At 39.4% G+C, this 21,873-nt stretch overlaps 1 protein-coding gene across 8 annotated transcripts in view; it reads left to right on the plus strand.

The window, feature by feature from the left end:
• The window catches only part of PTPRG (protein tyrosine phosphatase receptor type G), a 745,385-nt gene that overhangs the window by 485,278 nt on the left and 238,234 nt on the right, over positions 1-21,873 (plus strand). For all 8 annotated transcript variants that reach the window (XM_042447272.1, XM_042447274.1, XM_042447270.1 and 5 more), the window contains exon 5: positions 13,273-13,368. In XM_042447272.1, the coding sequence (XP_042303206.1) occupies positions 13,273-13,368 (96 nt within the window). The remainder of the gene's footprint in view (positions 1-13,272; positions 13,369-21,873) is intronic.

A 21,873-nucleotide genomic window follows, 5' to 3' on the forward strand; every position in this document is an offset into this window, starting at 1 on the left:
TGCCAGCCCGGACAACAAGGAAGGTAACTAACCAGTGCTGATGCTGCTTAGCTTCCAAGGTCATATGAGATCTGGTGCCTTTAGGATATATAGGCCCTGATGAAAAAATAGTAGTACTAACTTGGTTAGTATATTCTTACTGTTAAGGATGTCATAAAGTACTTGTGGAATATTGTGCCTCATCTTTTAAAATTAGTTGTCTGGCCTTGCGTACTATGTTCCTTGACTTGGAATTTAATTTTCCATCTCAGGCAGCCATTTGTCTAGGTCTAGGGCCATTATATTTAAATATTTATTTTATTTATATGCCACCTTTCTCTCAGAGTGGGACCCAAAGTGGATCATTGTTTTTAAAATCTACCCATACGATTTTAAAAACAATTCAAATTATCGCAATTAAAACAATATAAAAGTATTTTAAGACATATACTGTAAAAGATAATAAAATAAAACACACAAACACCAATTTAAAAAAGCCTCCCTGGCACAATTACATATTGAAAGCCTGCTTAAACAAGAAGGTTTTTGCCTGCTGGCAAAAGGCAAGCAGGGAAGAGGCCAGCTTAGCCTCTTGTGGAAGGGAGCTCGAAAGGGTGGGAGTAGCCACAGAGAAGGCTATCTCTCATGTCCTCACCAAGGCAGCCTATGATGGTGGCAGGACTGAGAGAAAGCCTTCTCCTGAAGTTCCTAGGGTTCCTGCAGGGTCGTATGGGAGATACAGTTTTTCAGATAGCTTAAACGTAGTACGTAGCAGAATAAACTGGTCTCTTAACAGTCCCTGCATGGCAAGTTTTCATGAATCTGTAACCCTAGTTTACTTTCTGTTGTAGCTGGAGATTTTGAGGCACACCCACCCACCATTAATGTGGGAAGCTGTCTAGAAAGATGATGGAACACTATATGTGTCTGCATCTTGCATTGCTTGAAGCATGGTCAGCTCATTATATATAGTTTTCAGAATCCTCTTGCTATTTCAGGAACATTATTAGTTTTCACAGATCTACACGACCTAAACTGGTAAAATGCTGTCAGCCATCCAACATGGAAGCAAGCAAGCAAGCAAAAGAAAAAAAGAAGAAAGTAGTTGGAAATTGCAAAGCTTGCAAAATATATATTTTTTTGGATACAACATCCTGAATCCTCTAGACAACATTGCCAATGGCCAAGCTGGTTGGAGGATTTGTGGAGTTATATTCTAAAAAGTAACTTTCCATACCCTGCCTAGATGGTAATAAATTAGAAGGATGTAAGGAGTTGCAGGACTGAAGCAACATAACTGTCACCTGTTAATCTAAGTGATTTTATTTTTCATTCCGGAGGTCTTTAGGCTTGCTTAAAGATTCTTCCTGTTAGATGCAACTGTTCAGAAATTCTGGAAAGAAGAAAAGAATGCAGAAATTACAGTGGGCCCTTGGTATCCACTGCAGTTTGTTTCCAGGACCCCGCCACCATGGATAACAAAATCCATGGATGCTCATGTCTCATGAAATACAATGGGGTAGTAATATGGTGTCTTTTATAAAATAGCAAAAATCAAGGTTTAGTTTTTTGGAGAAAATTTTTTTGAATATTTTAAAACCATGGATGAGTGAATCTGTGGATAGAGAACCTGTGGATATGGAGGCCCGACTGTATATATTTCTCAGTTAATTGATTGATTGACTGATTGATTGAAAAACACATATCCTGCCCAGATCACAGGATCTCAAGACTAGCTTAGGATAAATCAATAAAAATCTAACCAATCAAAATATATACATATTAGAAAGAAACAACCAATTCAAATATAGGGCATTTCATATTATTTGTTACTGATACATAAATAAATGTCTTAAAAAATCATATAGGCGTATATAAGGAAAGGCAGCTTGGCATAAGTGACAGTAGTAGTGGAAGGCAAATAGCAAACACTATAAATAAGCCAGGGGTACTTCAGCATGGTCAGTAAAAATATTTTCCTTGCTACATGAAGTCTTCCCAATGTTCTTAAGAAAAATATTAAAAGATACTGAAAAAGCATATGTAAAAAGAATAGAAGGTTGGAGCTTATTGTAAAGCATTTGGGGGACAGGAGACAGTCGAGGATTAAATGTTTGCAATTGGGTTTGAGGGCATTCAGAAGTAGTTTTAAAACTAACAGCATAATTAATATACAGAATACACTGCGATAGATTTAGTGATGGCCACTGGCTTGGATGGCATTTTTAAATAGTTAGGCGAGTGCACAGAAGCTTAGAAGGCTGTCAGTTTATGATTTTTTGACTGTAGTCCCCATTCTGATCAATGTTTGATCCCAGGCATGAGAACTCTTTTACTATTTCTTTTTTCTCATTGTCTAGGTTGAATTTGTGTAAGCTTTCCATGGACATAATTTTGGTTTTCTTTATACTCAAAATTAAACCTGCCTTTCCACTTTCTTCCTTGATCTTCATTAGTAGTTGTTCCAGGTCTATGATGTTTTCTGCTAGTAATGTGGTGTCATCTGCATATCTTAGCTTGTTGATATTCCTTCCTCCTGTTTTCACCTGTCTTTGTTCTGTGTTCAAGCCTGCTTTCCATATAATATGTTCTGAATATAGGTTGAACAGGCAAGGTGAGAGGATGCAGCCTTGCTTGACACTTTTGCCAATTGGGAACCATTCTGTTTCTCCATGTTCTGTTCTAACAGTGGCCACTTGTCCTAAGCACAGATTCCTCATGAAGATTATTAGATGTGTTGACACTCCCATGTCTTCAAGGGCATTTCATAATCTTTCATGATTGATGCAGTCAAAGGCTTTGCTGTAATCTATAAAGCACATGCTAATTTGCTTTTGGAATTCCTTGGTGCTCTCCATTAGCTGTCGTATGTTTGTAGTGTGGTCCCTAGTGCCTCTTCCTTTTCTAAACTCTGCTTGGACCTCTAGGATTTTTCTCTCCATGTATGATTGGAGTTTATGTTGCAGAATTTTGAGCATTATTTTGCTTGCATGGGAGATTAGTGCTATGGTCCTGTAGTTGCTGCACTCTTTTGTGTCTCCTTTTTTTGTGGGTGTGGATGTATATTGATTATTTCCAAACTGTTGGACTTTGTTTTGTTTTCCATATTTGTTGACATATATTGGCAAGCACTAGAATTGATTCTGTTAGTATGGATTGAAGCAGTTTGATTGTAATATCATCTGTTCCTGGTGATTTGGTGTGCCCCCCCTCCCCATTACACATACTGCCTCTACTTCACTTTTTAGCATTTGGGCTTCATTTTCATATGGCTCTTTGTTCCATGTGTCCTTTATTTTGTCATCTCATTTATGTAACTCTTCTTTGTATTGCATACAGTGTCTTTTTAATTCCTTTCTGGTCTTGAATTGTGTTATTTTTATTGTCATAGAGTATCCCTGTCCTTGGTTTGAATATCCCTTTGATTTCCCAGACCTTATGATATAGGTATCTCAGTCTTCTCTTTTGGTTGTTTTCCTCTATTTCTCTGCATTGGTCATTGTAGTAGTTTTCTTTGTCTTTTTGCACTAGTCGTACTGTTGCATTCATGATTCTGAATTTGTTCCCATCTCTCTTTTGTTTTGCTTCTCTTCTTTCCTTTACTGCTTATAGCATTTTGTATGTCATCCATGGTTTTGTCCCTTTCTTTTTGATTACTGGGAGTGTCTGTCTGCTATTCTATTGTGTCCCTGGCTTCTGACCATAATTCTTCTGGTTCACGTTCGATTATGCGCAGATCTTTTCCTTATATTGTCAGTAAATTCTGTTGTGTTATTGCTCAAATCATATTTTGGTATGATAACTGGTTTTGTTTTCTTCTTCAATTGTACTTTTACCTTGTACTATAGTTATACTTTTACCTTGTTGTTAATCCTTTTGATAGTTTAATTATAGTTCAACATTTGAATGATGTGAACTTTACTGGCATCTATTTTTAATGTTTGCAAGCCACCTTGAATCCCAGGGCTGGACAAAAGGCAAGTGGAGGAGGTGGTGGTGCTGATGGTGATGATGATGGCTGCTCACTCTTGACTCTGTGACTCTAAAGCAAACCTATAATGGGTTTTCCTGCCAGATTTGTTCAGAGAAAGTTTGCCATTGCTTTCCCCTGAAGCTTAGAGCATGTGCTGCCCATGGTTACCCAGTAGTTTCATGACTGAGCAGGGAATTGAACCCTTGTCTCCAGAGCCCAGAGTCACAGTCCACTCAAACCTCTACACCACTCTGGCTAACATAGGCCCAATACAGACTGGCACAAAGCGTTGGCCTGGGGCTGATTTTAGGGCTCGGAAGAGCAGAGTGTCCGCACGCTGTCGAGCCCTACTGTGCCATAATGGCCCACCCCCATCCACATGGGGGCACCATGATGACGTATGCACAGCGGGTTCTTTGTAGGGCTCCTGGAGGCTGTGCCATTTGGTTGCTGTGGCCTCTGTGTGGAGCAGAAAGGGGCAGTATCTCAGCACTCCTTTCTTCCCCCCATATTACTACCTTGCATATCTGTGAGTCTGTTGATAGGGCCATCCTTCCATCACCAGTACAGATCTCAGCTGTTCCACACATATTTACTAGGCCAATTCATCACCTGGTGACCATCCTTTTGGTGCTAAGCCCCTCTGAAATTAGCTGTGCTGCTTCTTGTACAACAATTCATATACAATACGATACAAGGCTTTTGCTGTTAAATGTGTTAGAAGCTTATCTTATTCACATCCTTCCAGAAGCTAGGGTCACTTCCGCATGGCAATGAAGCAGTAGAGTAGGATTTTGTGGAAGACACATAGAACAGCTCATAAAAATTAGCAGCTTTTTTTCCCCAACAGGGCTGTTGAAGTTTCTAGCCCTTCAGATTTTAGAATGTTATCACTATAAGTCCACAAGAAAAGATAAGCTGAAGTCCAACACATTGGTAAGTATGCTTAAGCCCACCAAAACCAAAGGGTTTAAGTATGCCTAATTCTGTGTGGGATTGTGGCCAAAAAGTGATAACTCCATTAGGTACCTAAATTTATTTTGAAAATAGGATTCATGTTGCAGAGTCCTGCTGGCATTTGTTTGTTTATCTCACAACTACAAGTAATCGAATGCACTGTGATAAAACTTTGAATTCCCTAAATATTTTTGCCATGCTTAAAACCTTACAAAGAAATTAGTTACATGGATATAGAGACTTTGCATACTATTTGGTTCCAAGCAAGGGATTTCACATCCCACGGCAAACGGTGGTTGAGAATAATTCCTTCCCACACTGCAGCTGAGAGAAGTAATAATAATTAAAGATTAGTCTGTTCAATACTTAGCTCCACTGAATCAAAGCAAATTGTTCATAGTACTTTCTTCAGTATTCTGTACTTGAAGTCCTTTTTAGCCCTATCTTCTTCTCCAAATATTTTGGCTCTCCAGCAGCCTACTTAACTATTCCCTCTGCATTCAGCTGACTGGTTCATCATAGCACTGAACTGTTTTGAAAAACTTGCAGACTTTTAAAAAGAATACAGCTAGATTGTATGATACTTTTGGATAGCTAGAAGTAATAATAGGTAAATATTGCTCACATGCACTGGATTTTTTATTCCACTGTGAAATTTTGGTATCCACTCAAGTAAGGCAGATCACGTAGCAGGAGACCTATTAAACACATATGGTTCTGACGGAGAGTTCTGTGGACACTGTGGACTGCTGCCAAAATGATAAACAGGTCCTAGAGCAAACCAAACCTGAACTCAAACCTGAAACCCGAAGACAACTAAACTAAGGGTGTCATACTTTGGATGTATCATTAGTTAGGTATTTAGTTAATTTATATGCCACCATTCTCCTGGAAAGAAACCCAAGGCTGCTCACAAATTAAAACAGTTTTAAAATTTTACAATAAAAATTTAAAAACAATTAAAATCATGGTCAAATCATATAAAATCACATAAAACATACAAAAGTTAGAAACATAATTAGAGCATACACCTTGTACAAAACCTCCCTGACAATGCTTTTATATTAAAACTCTGCTTGAATAAAAATGTCTGTGGTTGCCGGCAAAAGGAGAGCAGCGAGGGGGCTAGCCTAGCTTTCCATGGAAGAGTGTTATAGAGGGTGGGAACAGCCACAGAGAAGGCCCTCTCTCTCCTATCAAAAAGCAAGCCTATGATGGTGACAGGGCTGAGAGAAAGCCTCCTCTACTTCTTAGGATCCTTGCTGGTTGCTATGAGGAGATACGGTGTTTCAGATAGTCTGGACCTTAGCCATATAGGGCTTTATAGGTCATGACCAGCACGTTGAATTGTGCCTGGAAAACTTGACTCACTAGAAAAGGTAAGGTGGAAGGCAATAGTAAAAGAGGAAGATGGCATTACAAGCGTATTGATTCCATTAAGGAAGCCACAGCCCTAAGTCTGCAAGACCTCAGCAGAGCTGTTGATAATAGGAATACTTGGAGGTCTCCCATTTGTAGGGTTGCCATAAGTCAAAGTCAGCTTGATGGCAGTTAGCAACAACAACAAATGTCTTGCTACTCAGAGTTGTAGGTAGGAACAAATAGAGTTGTAGGCAAGTTTGCACAACTTCCTTGTGAATAAAGACAAAATACTTACATATTTGTTTGGTGCAAACAATTTACAAATCTTTTAATTATCTGAAGAATAGCAAACCAGAGAGATACTCCTATATTTACTACTGCCTCACGTATCCCAGAGGCATTCACTGCGTGGAGCAACAGAATTCAAATGAAGAACTGATTGCCCATGGCACAGAGCAAGTGAGCATGACCCTGTTCCATATTTCTGACCCGCACTGAGCAGAACCTCATTATGACTGATGCAATTCCCAAATCAGGATGTGAAACCATATTTGGATTCTCTAATCAGCCACAGTTCCCTGCACTGAGACATCTTGATAACCGTGGCTGGTTAAAAACTGAAGCAAAAATTTTCCAGCATATCTTTTGGGGTGTGAAATAAGTAAGGATAAGGGAATTGCATGAGTCTCAAGCTCATCAAAGCTCAGAAAGCCATTGTTTTCCATTGTGTCTCAACTGGGCCACACTAGGGAAGGAGTGTTCTTTCATGACCTCTTTATAAGCTCCCCAAACACATGTGCTTGTCACTGTTGGTAGCAGGATAGTGAAGCAAACTGCAAGCCTCTGCTTATTTAGAGATGGATATCAAGGTTATCCATTAGGCACATCTGCAAAAGATCTAAAATCCTTACATGGAACATCACATTTATAAAACACCTTCTCAGTTGCGATCTTCTCTACACTTAACCAAAGATCCACTTCCTTAAAGCGTTATGTAGAAAGATAACCTGGAATGCATTTGCCACCTGAATATTCTGAGCTAAATGGATTTTTTTTCCTGCCATGATATAGTAATTTTACTTCAGAATATTTTTTATTTGGATTTTAGTTCACTGTGAATAAGGCATGTAACTGAACGTCATTACTTGAGATTTGTTTTATTTGTTTCAGATGAATAGAGCTAAAGCAATGTAACCTAAAACCAAGTCGATTTTAATTTTAACACCAGTGCATGAATGTATCATGTTGAATTTCTTGTATAAATTCAGAGTAGTCCAAAGCTGGAGGCTGTTAATTTGTAAGAGATTGCCAGGGATCTATGAGGCTGGGAATATGAAGGCAAAACAATTAAAATGTATCCTCCAGCTCTGCCAGGCAAATGTATTCTCTGCTGAGTTCCCATGGTCTTTGTCGGGAGATAAAAAGATAAAGATGGGCCAAACAATAGCATAGTTAGGTACGAGCAAGGATGGGGAAAGTGCAGCCCGTGGGCTGCATAGTCTCCTTAAAGCCCATTTTGGGGGGAAGGTGAGAAGGATTTTTAAAAAAATCAAATTTTATTGCCGCTGCCCCCCAGTGTACTTTGTGAGCCTGGGGAACAATTCTTTTCTCTGAAATGTTGCCTACAGCACCTGCTATTCATTGGCAGTCTCCCATCCAGGTACTAACCAGGGGTAACACTGCTTAGTTTCCAAGATCAGGTGGAATCTGGTATCTTTAGGGTATTTAGGCTGAAAAAGGCTGCTTTCTAAAATCCCAGCAACCTGCTGCAAACGTGTCAACCAGTTTTTGGATCACATGCAGTTTTTGAGGCCCCAGATTGTTTTCTTTTTAGTCAAAATGTTCTTGCATCCTCTGGTAGGGGCAATTTTGTCATGTTTTTGACTTCTCCCTGAGCTCTTCTAGGCCCGAGAGAGGTCTTTTTATCATCTGAAAGTAAGCCAGAAGTGACAGAAAATAGGATGTACATTCCAAAACAGGAAGCAGATTGGATGGACAGTTATCCTGGAGGGATTACCCATTTAGCATTACCACAGAAGAAGAAAGAACAGCCAATTTGGTACCTAGACATCAGCTTAACTGAGGCTGGATAGCATGAAGTGTTTGTTGCACTATTCATCACTGGTATATCCTATTAAAACTCATTTAACTACATTGGGATATAGTTAGTCACATTATAGGTTATAAAGCATATTCACAAACTGGTTTTAGAAGAATTAGAAATATAGTGGGCCTTTGGTATCTGCTGAAGTTTGGTTCCAGGACCCCACTGTGGATACCAAAATCCATGGATGTCCAAATCCTGTTATATACAACAGCAAAATAAAAGGGTGTCCTTTATATAACATGGCAAAATCAAGGCTTGATTTTTGGGATTTATATACCTTTTGAAGGATTTCAAACCATGGGTGATTGAATATGCAGATAAGGAGGGCCAACTGTACAAAGGCCGTTTTGGTCCATTCTACAGAAGTCCTGAGATCATTAAAGGAACTTTAAGCAAGGAGAACATTTAATATGTTCTGTGACTCCTTTCATCACTTCAGAGAACAGAATATTTCAGTTAAACCAGTTTTTCTAATTGTGCTGCCAAGTGTACAGTATGTGTAATCATATGCCCATTTGGCCTATTTTATGTGAGAAAAGCTTTGAGAAGTTTAAGTATTTGTGTATCTGAACATCTCTATAAGATGGGGAAAAAATATTGGTGCCCCTCTTGTGACTCTTAGGGAACAATGATTTAAAATTCTTTGTTGAATATAAGATAATTCCACACCAGTAAAATGGTGATGACCCATTCCTTTTTGTACCTTCACAGGAAGGCAGAATGGATATTTATGAGAGACAGGTTATTTGGGGGGGGGAGGCAAAATGGACAGTTATCTTATATTTCTTACCTTTAAGAAAGACTTTTCACATAACATCAGTTACAGTATGTTCCTTTGAAATAAATTAAAATTTTCATTTATTTGGGAATAAATAGTCTTGAGCAGGAACATTATTGTATATGTTATTTCAAGACACAGAATACTAAGTTTTCAAACAGTAAAAATGAAGATATAGCTACCAAGAACTGATAAGATTTGCATAGAGGTAATATTGTTTGATATAATGGAGTGGCTTTGGTCCCCAGTGTTGGAAGAATATAGGCTTCTAATATAATAATGTTTGTGTGGCTTTGGGCTGAAAACTTCCCTGTGTAACAGTGTGCACTATGTAGTATTACTGGTTCTGCTTAGACAGACTAGCACCTGGAGAAGATCATATAGGAAATGGGACATGAACTGGAAGCCAATTGTGCATCAGCTATTGTGTGTCTTCTGCTGTCCAGTGCATTTAATGTTAAGCATCTTCTGCAAAATTGTTCATGTTGCATGTAGGCTAGAATTTTACACCTGAATACTCATAGAATAACATATATCCATAATGTTTTATCATTTCTGAATATGTCTGTCTCTGCATGTAGATATGACCTAAATATTTTTCATTTTAATATTACTTATATATGAAGTTTTTCTGTTGTTGTCAAATATGTTCCTTATTTGGCATAACAGTGTGTGTGTTGACAGTGCGTTCTATGTATCATTGTTATCTTTTGCTTATTTAACTGACGTGGTGTATACAACTTCCTAGGCAGCACATAAATTAAATCACTTGTGGTTAAGGTAACTTTAGAACAGGTGATGTCAAACTGATTCTCAATCCAATGTGTACATCAGTTATTGGGATTCCATTGCTACAGACTAACATGGCTACTCTTGTGGAAAATGCCAATGATGTGATGTTTCTGTTCAGAGCACCACAAGAGTAGGAATATGAATGAAACCTTTCCATGTGGGGAGAGGAATGGTATTGAACTGCAGGTGTTGCTGACACTCCAAGGGTTTGTAAATGTAAGAGCAGTCAATGCACAGGTGTTGATTATATAGCACAGAAGGCCATCCACATGTTGCTGCCTCTGTGCATGGCCCTAATTTGCAGTGCATTCCTGTTAATAAATTAGGATGGCTCCTGCAGGAGAGCAGATGGAATAAAGCTGTTCCCTGATTGCTTTCATATTTGCGTAAGCAATACATCACCATAGCTCATTAATGTGGCTCCATGACAACTGTTCTGCCTAACTTCAGGTTTACTCAAATGTACTTTGTGTCTCTTCTGTATACCAAAGATTTGCCATGGAAGAAAAATATATGTTTCTTAACCTGGGAATCATGAGATAAGTGTAAGAACTTTTGAAGTCAAGAGAATATACCTTAATGTAAGGCAATACGAGCAACAAAGAACTCGTTCTATGGTGCTCGTATTGCGTCCGCTGAGTCGCGTCCGGCAGAGTTGTTCAGGGTGGTCAGGGAGCTAACTCAGCTCCCTCCTGCCCTGAACCAGATCCTTGAACCTTCTAAGGCCTGCTGTGACCTGTTTAACGACTTTTTTGCGGATAAAACTTCTCGTATAAGCGAAGGTCTGAACGCCGACATTTTAGCAGAACCTAGGGTAGAAGTGTCCAGAGCCTCTGTGGACTATGTTAAACTGGATCAGTTTGAGTTGGTGAGTACCGAGGATGTGGACAAGATCCTTGGAAGCGTTCGGAAAACAACCTGCTCCCTTGATCCCTGTCCCTCTTGGTTAGCAGCCCAGGGGGGACCGGTAGTAACATCATTGTTACACCGGATAATTAATACATCTTTGAGGGATGGGCAATTTCCATCGGATCTCAAATTGGCCATTGTAAAACGGATCCTAAAAAAGCCCTCCCTCGACCCCCTGGTACATAACAATTATCGGCCTATTTCGCTGCTACCATTTTTGGGAAAGGTGATCGAGAGGGCGGTTGCGATCCAGCTTCAGGCGATCTTGGATGAAACGGATTATCTGGACCCATTTCAAACTGGCTTCCGGGCGGGTTACGGGGTTGAGACGGCCCTGGTCGCCCTGGTCGATGATCTCCGTCTGGGCATCGACAGGGAAAGCGTGTCCCTGTTGGTGCTCTTGGACATCTCAGCGGCTTTCGATACCATAGACCATGGTATCCTTCTGGGGCGCCTGGCAGAGGTGGGAATAGGGGGCACTGCGCTCCAGTGGTTCCGGTCCTACCTCTCCGGGAGGTCCCAGATGGTGCAGCTGGGAGACGTGTGCTCTGATGAGCGGGCCCTTAAAACTGGGGTCCCTCAAGGGGCCATTCTGTCTCCCATGCTATTTAACATTTACATGAAACCGCTGGGAGAGATCATCCGGAGACATGGGGCGCGGGGTTATCAGTATGCTGATGACACCCAAATTATTTTCTCTATGTTTCCGACTGATGCAGTGACTGGGGATGGCGTCTCTCCTCTCGTGGCCTGTCTAGAGTCAGTAATGGGCTGGATGAGGGAAAACTGACTCAAATTGAATCCAGAGAAAACGGAGGTACTAGTGATAGGTTCTCCTGGTCCAGGAATGGCGGTGGTTCCACCTGTCCTGAACGGGGTCACGCTCCCTGTGAAGGACTCCGTGCGCAGTCTGGGGGTGCTTCTTGACTCGTCGCTTCACCTGACTGCTCAGGTGAATGCGACGGTCAAGAGCACCTGTCATCAGCTTGGGCTGATTCGCCAGCTGCGCCCATACCTGGCCCAGAGGGACCTAGAAACTGTTGTACATGCTCTGGTAACTTCGAGACTGGATTTCTGCAATGTACTCTACATGGGGCAACCCTTATACCAAACTCGGAAGCTACAATTGGTGCAGAACATGGCAGCCCGGCTGGTCACTGGTGCCCCCAGGACCAGCCATATAACACTGGTTTTAAAAGATCTCCACTGGCTGCCCATTCGCTTCCGAGCCCAATATAAGGTGTTGGTAATTACCTATAAAGCCCTAAATGGCTTGGGCCCAGGATACCTAAAGGACCGCCTCTCCCCATACATTCCGCCTCGCACCCTCAGAACGTCTGGGCAGCAGCTACTGAAGGTGCCTGGGGCCAGGTTAGTCTCCACGACTCGAAAGACGTTTTCCATAGCTGCCCCAGCCCTTTGGAACGCGCTGCCCACTGAGCTCCGCTCGTCCACTACCCTGGCCCAATTTAGGAAGGATCTCAAAACCTTCCTATTCCAGCAGGCATTCCCCGAATAAATATCCTGTGGGCCTCCCTCCTCTTTCGTGGCCAAGAGGCTGGGCTATGGGGCTTTTTATTGTTGCCTTGTTTTAACTGTGTTTTAAATGTGTATATTATTGTTCGATTGTTTTAACCTGTTGTGAGCCGCCCTGATCGTAGGAAGGGCGGCATATAAATAAAATTTTATTATTATTTATTTATTATTAATGTAATAGCCTTAAAATGGTAATTTAATAACTTCTATTTTATTTGCACAATCAAAATAAAGAACCTAAGCAGAATTAACTGCTAGGCCACAGATTTGGGAAGATGCTATACCAGGATTACTTGACCTGAGAATCTTCAGGTGTGATCTTCAAGGAAATTTTAGTCCAACATATCTGATGGGTACCAGGTTGATTCATGTTTAAACAAGAGCAGGAGGACGTTGCATATATTATTCATTAAGAATAAATGTCTCTACAAATCAGGGAATATTTGGTCTTCCCATATATGCTAGTGTTGTTCAGGTAGCAGTTATGATCAGAAAAATAACTGCATGCTGAGATGTGGAAATGACAGTTTGACCTCACTGTAGTCTATATGCTTGCAGCTTGGTTAAATATGCAAGCTACAATGTTGTGAAAAGTTCTGTATATTTATTATGATGAATAGACTTTGTTGCATCCACTTTGAAATGTCTGTAACTCATGGGGGAGGGGCATTCATCTAGTCTTTACAACTATTTAAAGCAGGAGAGGAAGAAAGAATCAGAACTGAGAAGTATTTCTTTTGAATTCATCCAGGGAACTTCATAGGTTAGTCAGAGATTTACTCTTAAGTCTCCCATGTATAAGGGCAACGTATTATACACCACTCCATCCTAGCCTCAGTTTCTTAACAATTGCCTTTTCTATCATTTTTTCCCCAACAGATGCAAATTTATTTCTATAATCCTGATGACTTTGACAGCTTTGGATCAGCTGTCCAAGAGAAGAGAATAATAGGAGCTATGGCAGTATTTTTTCAGGTAAGTTTCAGAGTGACCCTAAGTCCTAAAAGCCAAGACATGACAAAAAAATTCCATCCCACCCTGCTTTTCCTTCTTCTCTTCCTTCTTGTTCATTGAATTGTTTCTAGTTTAATGGACGCATCTGTTTTCTCATTCACACCTGTCTAAATGAAGGATATTTCATATTGTCTGCTCAGTGATTTAAAATGTAAATAAGTGTGTTTAGAAACATAATGGAAATCTTTGCATGAATTATTCTGATTTTTATAGCTGCCTGACTGGTGCACAGATTGAAGAACACATTTATCATAGAACTTACCTTGCTGTTGAAGCATGTTGCTCAGGTTCTTGGAATATTAACGGGCCGGTTAGGCTGGAGGAAAACTTTAAATTCAGATGCAACTTGCCAGCGTATTAATCAATGTCGTCAGTCAGTTTTCCTGTCCTTCCTCCTCCTTTTTCTTTTCTACAGTGGCATCTTATTATAAATTGTCATGGTAACTAAATTTCTCAAGGAAACCAGTTTTTCCAAGTCAGTGAATTTATGGAGCCCCTTCTACCGAAATGCTTTTTGCCAGGATATGAATGTTCAGTTAGCTCATTTACAGGTTCAGCACACCTGACAACTTGTGGTACTTTGTAGGGGCCACTGCTTACAATGGCTGACAGGTCAAGTCAAATTGGAGTAGTGTTCAACTCCTTTGTCTCATTATATTGGAGAAATGGTTTTCCTTTGCTGAGTAGAGGATAAATTGAGGTGAAAGCGATGGTCCAGCCTTATTCTAGAAGGCTGTCACAAATACCTCTACTCAGGCTATGCCTTTTAACACAACAAGTCTCAAATTTCCTCACACAGTAGAAGCTGGTGTAATATATATATATATATATATATATATATATATATATATATATCTCACTACCTTAGCTATTCAAATTAATAAAATGTAGACATTAAAATACTAACATGCAACAGACTTTTAAAAAATAAAATACTAACATGAACAAAAAAAACCCTCCTTAAGTTATTTGTCTCTAAGGTATGATTGTCCCTTAAATAAGAGCTTCGGCAAACAATGCAAAAACTCTGTTTTCAGGGCCAAACTGCACATTGAGTCAGCTGAATAATTTAGGTTTTCTGTTGTTCTTGCTGTTTTTGAGTTATCCTCAAATTGCCCATGTAGGTGATAGAAGGCCTTGAACTGTTTGCCCTCACTAAAGTCCTGGTCAGAAATGGATACCTCATTCTTGCAATTTGTTAGAGGGGGGGAAATTCCTCAAGAAGAGTGAACAAATTTTGGCTACCAGTCTTGAGGAATAGCAAAATAAGGACTCAGCAAATGCAAATGGGAAACCACTCACAGTCAGGGGATTTCCCAGCACATAATGATCACCAATTAGTAGACACTAATCCTCTTTTGCATTAGCTTCCCAGCCTGAGGCCTGCCATCAGCAACAGAACAATACACATGCAAATCACTCCTGCATTCCCAGGCTCACACAGTGTGTGTGTGTGTGTGTGTGTGTACGTGTACCCACTTTTTCCAGGCAAGCATTCTCTGAAGATGCTGGTGAAACGTCAGGAAGAAATTCTTCTAGAACATGGCCACATAGCCTGAAAAACCCACAAAAAACTATGTTGAGGGTGCTTTGATTCTATGTTCCTGCATGGCAGAATGGGTTAGACTGGATGGCCTTTGTGGTCTCTGTCAACTCTATGATTCTAAGATGTCTCACTGTCAAAATTGCCTGTGCTGTTTAAGTTTTAACTCTGAGGTTTCCATCCCTTGCAAAAGCCAGTATTGGAGAAATAGTCTGCTTTCGAAACATGCTGAATTGAACTTTGGCTGCATCTACACTGCAGATTTAACATCTTGTTAACTATCTTGGCTCCATTCTATTGAATTCTTGGATTTGTAGTTTACAGTGGCACCAAAGCTCTCTGAGAAAGAAGGTAAATATTTCACAGAACTACAAACCCCAGAATTCCATAGCATTGAGCCATGGCAGTTAAAATGGTGTCAAACTGCATTAATTCTGCAGCGTAGATGCAGCCTTATTTTCTCCAGCCCCATGTGTTGCTCACCCTGCCACCACAGTGCTGCCACTATGGCTTATACCAACATTGTTAATGCCACTGTTGATATACAACAGGATCTTTCTCTACAAGGCATGCTGTTATTTTTGCATATATACTTGCTTTCATTAGCTGGAAAGCTAGACCTAATCAATATTCAAAATTTTGTTTACTGTTGCTTTCTGTTAATTTGAACCATATTCAAGTAAAAATAAACCACTTGACATTAAATGGAGTGTTTTAACAACTAGAATGATAATGGGCTGAATTAATTTGGTCATGGAAACAAGGAAAGGAAAATGCATTATTCTTTGTGAAGTCTCCACCCATGCTATCTGTGTATAGATATTTATAATGTAGTCAATGAGTTTGTAGCAGCGAAGCTTTGAATGAAGTGAGTTTTGAAGGCCAGGTGCTAAAGAGATGCATTTAGCACTACATTAATAACCTTTAAAAGGTCATATTGTTGTCTTTCTGATGTAATATCACCTGATGTTCTTATGATGTATACCTTATCTCCAGAATAGGTTTTTCTTTATTTAAGGGAAAATGTGCCTCAAAAGTCACCACAACATTGTATTTTCATTTCCATTCACTTACAGATCCATAATTATTGTGGGTTCAGTTTAAGTGATCCCAATGCACTGGATCCCATCTGATCTAAGAAGCTAAGCAGGATCAGGCCTGGGTAGAACTTGGATGGGAAACTGTAATGAATTTCTGCTGCTACAGGCTATATTTCAGAGAAAAGAACAGGCAAAACCACCTCTAAGTATTCCTTCCCTATGAAACCCATATGAAATTCATGGGGTCGTCATAGGTCCACAACAGATTTGAAAGCAGATACACAGACAAGAGCAGTAAAAAAAAGTTTGCCAGAAGTAGTTCTGAGAGGAAGTACTTTGGTATTACACGTTTATCCATAATATCAATCCTTGTTACAAAAGCTAAACCTTCAGGTGTGGATAAATAGAATAAAGGAATGGATGTATCCCTTGAGTCTGTGATAAGGCGAGGTAAAATGTAATAAATAAATTAAAACTGTATATATCAGAATGGATATAGTTGATGAAGACAAAAATAGCAGTGGGCTGAGTTAGTTTATTGTATGATCATTTATCAATACAGATAAGTTAAAGAGACTACTGTAAGAGGAACTCAAAATCAAGAAGCAACACTTCAGCATAGCCCGTACTGGGCCATAAGATGGGAAGGAATTTTGAGTGGTTGTCTGAAGATGACTTATATGGCTTATATACTGCATGGGAAGCATACCTAGGGCATTCACTTTAGGACATGAGGCTGACCACAAAACACATGGTTGATACAAGAAATGAATTGCATTCACCTTTATTACTGAGAGCCTTGATCTTTCCTGTTCTCCATTGTTCTGAAATGAATTGTGTGGGGTATATAACAGTCATTTCTAGATCTGCAAGCCAAAGGATAGTCTTTGTGTAATCATATTTTTCCCATATTGCAGTCTGAACTACATTTAAAATGACTTCCAATCTTACAACTCTGTCACTCTGACTCTAACCTGCCTAGCATAACTCTTCCCAGAAATATGATGGATTCAGACATTTGGTTTTATATGCACTTGTGAACTACTCGTACGATGCAAACATCTCAGCAGTTGTGGTAGATTGGTTATTCTTTTGCAACAACCCACTTTCCCATTGAGGTTTTTTTTTTAAATACATTAAATTATATAAATTCCACATTACTGTTCTGTTTTATTACCTGTTTAACATATAGTTTTAAGAAATACAGTGCAAAATAAACTTGCAGTATAATTAAAGTGTGATGGTGAGAGTTTCAAATATCACAAGGCTTTGAAAGTCAGGCTGAATATCAAAATGCATTTGCCTGAGTTCCTGAAGGCTATTTCTATGCTCCATTTGGTTTCCATTGTGGTTGTAATCTCTGCTACATATTGCATGCAGCAGCATCTCACTGAGTGGGAACTACTGAACCGTATCTTAGGAAGACCTCATGAAATAAAAGGTTTCTCTCTATGCTATTATAGGTTGAATGCTCCTTTCTTAACCTTGTTTTATGCAGCATTACAGCAACATTTTTAATATTATTGTGATTTCTCTGTAAGTTCTCAGCAGAAAGAGCCAAACTAGAAAAAGTTAATATTTTTCTGTGGTCTCTTTTAAGTATGGGTAAGTACCTCTAAGTGTTGCTTGCCTAAGAAAACCCTATGGAATTGGTGGGACACCATCAAAGCACATGCACACACATACACAACAATCAGTTAACATGATGGCTTTAGAATATAATTGCTTATTAAAAATCTCCTGGAACACAGAGAAACCTCTGACTTTAAAATAAACATAACTGCTTAACAGAAACAGTGCTAGGATCATCATGGCCTTGTTGGAGTTAGCACTGAACACTTTTGGCCCAGAACGAATGATCTCACATTTAATATTCTTGATGATAACTTCTCGATGTCTTTGTGTACAAAAGGCAAGGCAGTGGGGGAAGCTGTTGATGAAGCACCAGTAGTCCATAACCATTAATGACCATTTATGTGGTGTGCATGGCATTTTCAGATAACCTGTGAAAGAACTGCTCCCTTCACTGCTTCTCCAAGCCATTGAGGTTTCTGGTTCCTTCCTCACATTGCTGAAGAGATGACCAATAAAGGAATATTGAAAAGTGCAAATTATCATAGTTCCCTTTCTGGAGTGGGGAGGAGGGACAAGAGTGCAGCTGAGAGGACATGCAGGCCCCTGGATTTAGTTTAGTTTAGTTTATATCCAGGTATTCTTCCAACACAAAGCACAAGGGTGCTTACAACTTTAAAGCAGAATGCACTATACCATCTTTTCCTAAAAACTAGAACTCAAGATGGCTTTCAAAAAATTAAAACAGATATGACTGAAAGTACATAGGATGAAAACATAAAACATTATTGTTAAAATGTGATTTATGCAATTAAATCCAATTAAAACAAATCCATCAAAAACAAGAAAATTAAAATCCACAGTGCTGCACACTATTACAAACCCTTGTTGTACCTTCCCAAAAGCTTGTTGCGATAGAAACATTTTAACCTTCCAGTGAATGGACATCAAAGAGGGAATTGTTTTCATCTCTTGGTGCCTCTGCAGTGTAGAAGTAATGTGGTTTCACGCCACTTTAACTGACATGTCTGCATCCTACAGAATCCTGGTATTTGTAGTTTTGTGAGACACCAGCACATTGGGGCATAGAAGGCTAAAGACCTTGTAAAACTACAAATCCCAAGGTTCTATAGGCTGGAGCTACAGCACTCAAAGTGATGTCAAACTGCATTATTTGTACAGTACGGATACAGCCTCTCTAGTGAGAGAATTTCAAAGCCTGGGAAAAGGTTCTCTTCTGTGTTCCCACCAGTTGTAGCTGTGGAGATGGTAGAATCCATAGGAAGGCCTCTTGTGAAGATTTCAGAACTCAGGTAGGTTCATACAGGTTGAGACAGCCTATATGACCCAAACTATACCGTATTATGCACAATTGAAATCAATGTTTTGATTTCAATTTAAACCAAACAATTAAATTTATTCAAATTCAGATATACTGTGGATGGAAATTATGTATCCACACTCTTGATTGTGACTCTTCTGTGGGGTATAATTCTGACATTTTCTTTCACTGTAAACTCTCCTTAGAAATGTTATTTTCATCAGCTCAGTTGTCAATACAGCTGGCCTGGTGAATGAATAAAATTACAAGATTAAATAGAATGAAAAAGCTGTATGAGCACAACCTTCCTGTATTTGTAGGTAGTATGAGTTAGTTGCGTGACTTAGTTTTTAAAAATTTCACTCAACACCGATTTCACTCCTGGAGTTTGATAAGCTGTTGTTCAACTTTCACAAGGCCACATGGACTTTGACACTCACTTCCATGGGTGATGTTTTCATTATTAATATTACTGCACATAGTTGACTATACGTAGTGTTTTAAATGTCTTCTCACTCGTCACAATGTGCCATGAGCAAAGAGTCTCATCTCCTTTCTGAACTTCGGGTGAGCTTCTGCCAGTCAGTGTTGATAGTGCTTAGCTACATGGTCCATCTTTATTTGAAACAAGCTTCCAGTGTTCTTTTGTTTATTCCTGTGAAGAGAATTGCCTTTCCCCAGTATTTCCAGCAGAATGCCAGGCTGATGATTCAAGGAAATGCATTTCCATCCCACACTCTTGAAAGACCAGTCTGAACAGAATGGGAGTCTTGAGTTTAGCACTCATAGAAAATACCATATTATTTTACATTGATAATTGATCAGGAGCTGAAATTTTATCCCATCCTTGGAATTTCTTACAGTGGCCATTGTTATTTTTATAAAGATTTGATCACATATGGACCAAGTTTCAATGGTATATTTCCATATCTAATGCTAGTAGAACTGGAACATTTATCCCACCACCATCAACAAACCTGAAGCCTTCCATGATGCTAAAGTCTGTTTTTTAAAGCTTTTAAAGCATACCAGAAGGCAGAATTGTGATTGTATCTGCAATTATGGGATCCATTGGAAATTCACAATTGGATCCTGGATGTTATAGAATCACTGTCTGCATACCACTGGCATCAAAGAATGTGGAAGCTAGCTTTCATAGAGAAATGTACACAGAAATGTTGTGTACTTTATGATGTCAGACAAAACGATCACTATTGAGTTCGTATCATATGCTAACAGGATCCCTGCTGCGCAACTTTTTTTGCTGTCTCACACCACATTCTGGAAAGATTTGATCTTTCTCTAATGCTCCAGAACATAATCTAATGACTATGTATGCCTCTTGTTTTATTCTCATTTCTTTGCAAAGTGTGCCACTTTGTTACTGTTGTTCAGTCTCTTTGAAGATTGATCATTTTTCTTTGAATATATAATTCTGAATGCCTAATACATTTTTAAAAAAGAAAGAAGAGGAAGAGGTATGCACCAGGGAGAAAGTATTTTCTATGCACCGAGTTTTCTAAATTCATTGTAATATATTTAATTGGGCGGTTTTGTAGTCACAATTCCTATTTCTGCACATAGAATTCTAGGCTGCACCTCTTACCATGCCATTCTCTTTGCCTTCAGCTGTTAAAAACTCTATCCAGAAATCCTAGGTCTACAACCAGGTGTGTGGGGATTGTTTGTAGCTTTGTCTTTTTTTTTAAAGTTGGGGGGGGGTATTTTTATGCCTTCCTGAGGCTACAGTTTTAAATAAATCCATGTAGCATTCCATTAACTGCGAGGAGATCCCTGTCAGATTTTTTTGAGGGGAGCAGGCAAATAGCATATCTCTTTAAAATTATTTTTAAACAATTTGTTGTTGGGTGCTTTCAAGTTGTTTCCAACCTTTGGTGACCATAAGGTGAATTTATCATGGGGTTTTCCTGGAAAGATTTGTTCAGAGGGGGCATTGCCTTTGCCTCCCTCTGAGGCTGAGAGAGTAAGAATTGCCCATTTGTATGGGCAGGCTGTGGCTTTCAACAGCCAAGCAGGGATATGAACCTTGGTCTCCAGAGTCATAGCCCAATGATAGCATTGTATTTTTTAAAAAAGCACTACCAAAATAATCACAATATGTACATGTTCCCTCTCTCTTTGAATCAAGCCAGAAAGTTGAAAGCTGGTATGTGTTCATGTGTAAGATTTGAACAACTTTATATAGGATCTAAAATTATACTGTATTATAGTATATTGTATTACTATACCTGTATTATAGATATTTCAGCCACCTGGATTCAGTGCTGAACCTACGCGCAAGCTAAGTAAACTACAATTTAGGACCTCAAATTCATTTAATTTAAATGAAAAATACAAGGAAAACAGACTGATACAGGTTGAGTCTCCCTTATCTGATGTTCTTGGGACAAGATGGTGTTTTGCAATTATTTATTGCTTCCCTTCCGTGGCTTTTAACATACGCTGTAGCCGCAGTACAATCTAATTAATGGTGCTCATGGCGCATGCACAGCACCGCATGCATGTGACCCACTGTTTTCAGTGGGGCACCAGCATGCACGGTTTCCCATTTACGCAGGTGGGGGGCAGGATGGATCGCCCCCGTAAGGGAAAGGAGGACTGTACTTCTATTTACACACACACAGAGAGAGAGAGAGAGAGAGAGAGCGATATCATAGAGGTGGGACCCAGGTCTACACACAAAAATCATTTATGGTTCATGTAGACCTTATCTACATAGCCTGAAAATAATATTATGTAATATTGTTAATAATTTTGTGCAAGAAACAAAGTTTGTGTACACTAAACCATCAGAAAGTAAAGCTGTCACTAACTTAGCCACCCATGAAAACTGTTTTGGTTTTTGGAATATTTTGGATTTTTAAATTCTGGATAAGGAGACTCAACTTTTGTTTTGTTTTGGTGTTTTTAAGTATTACATAGTATAGACAAAAGTTAATATCTGTGTTCCCAGAGGTTTTTGATTCAAG

The sequence above is a fragment of the Sceloporus undulatus genome, chromosome 2 (genome assembly GCF_019175285.1).
Source record: "Sceloporus undulatus isolate JIND9_A2432 ecotype Alabama chromosome 2, SceUnd_v1.1, whole genome shotgun sequence".
NCBI lineage: Eukaryota > Metazoa > Chordata > Lepidosauria > Squamata > Phrynosomatidae > Sceloporus > Sceloporus undulatus.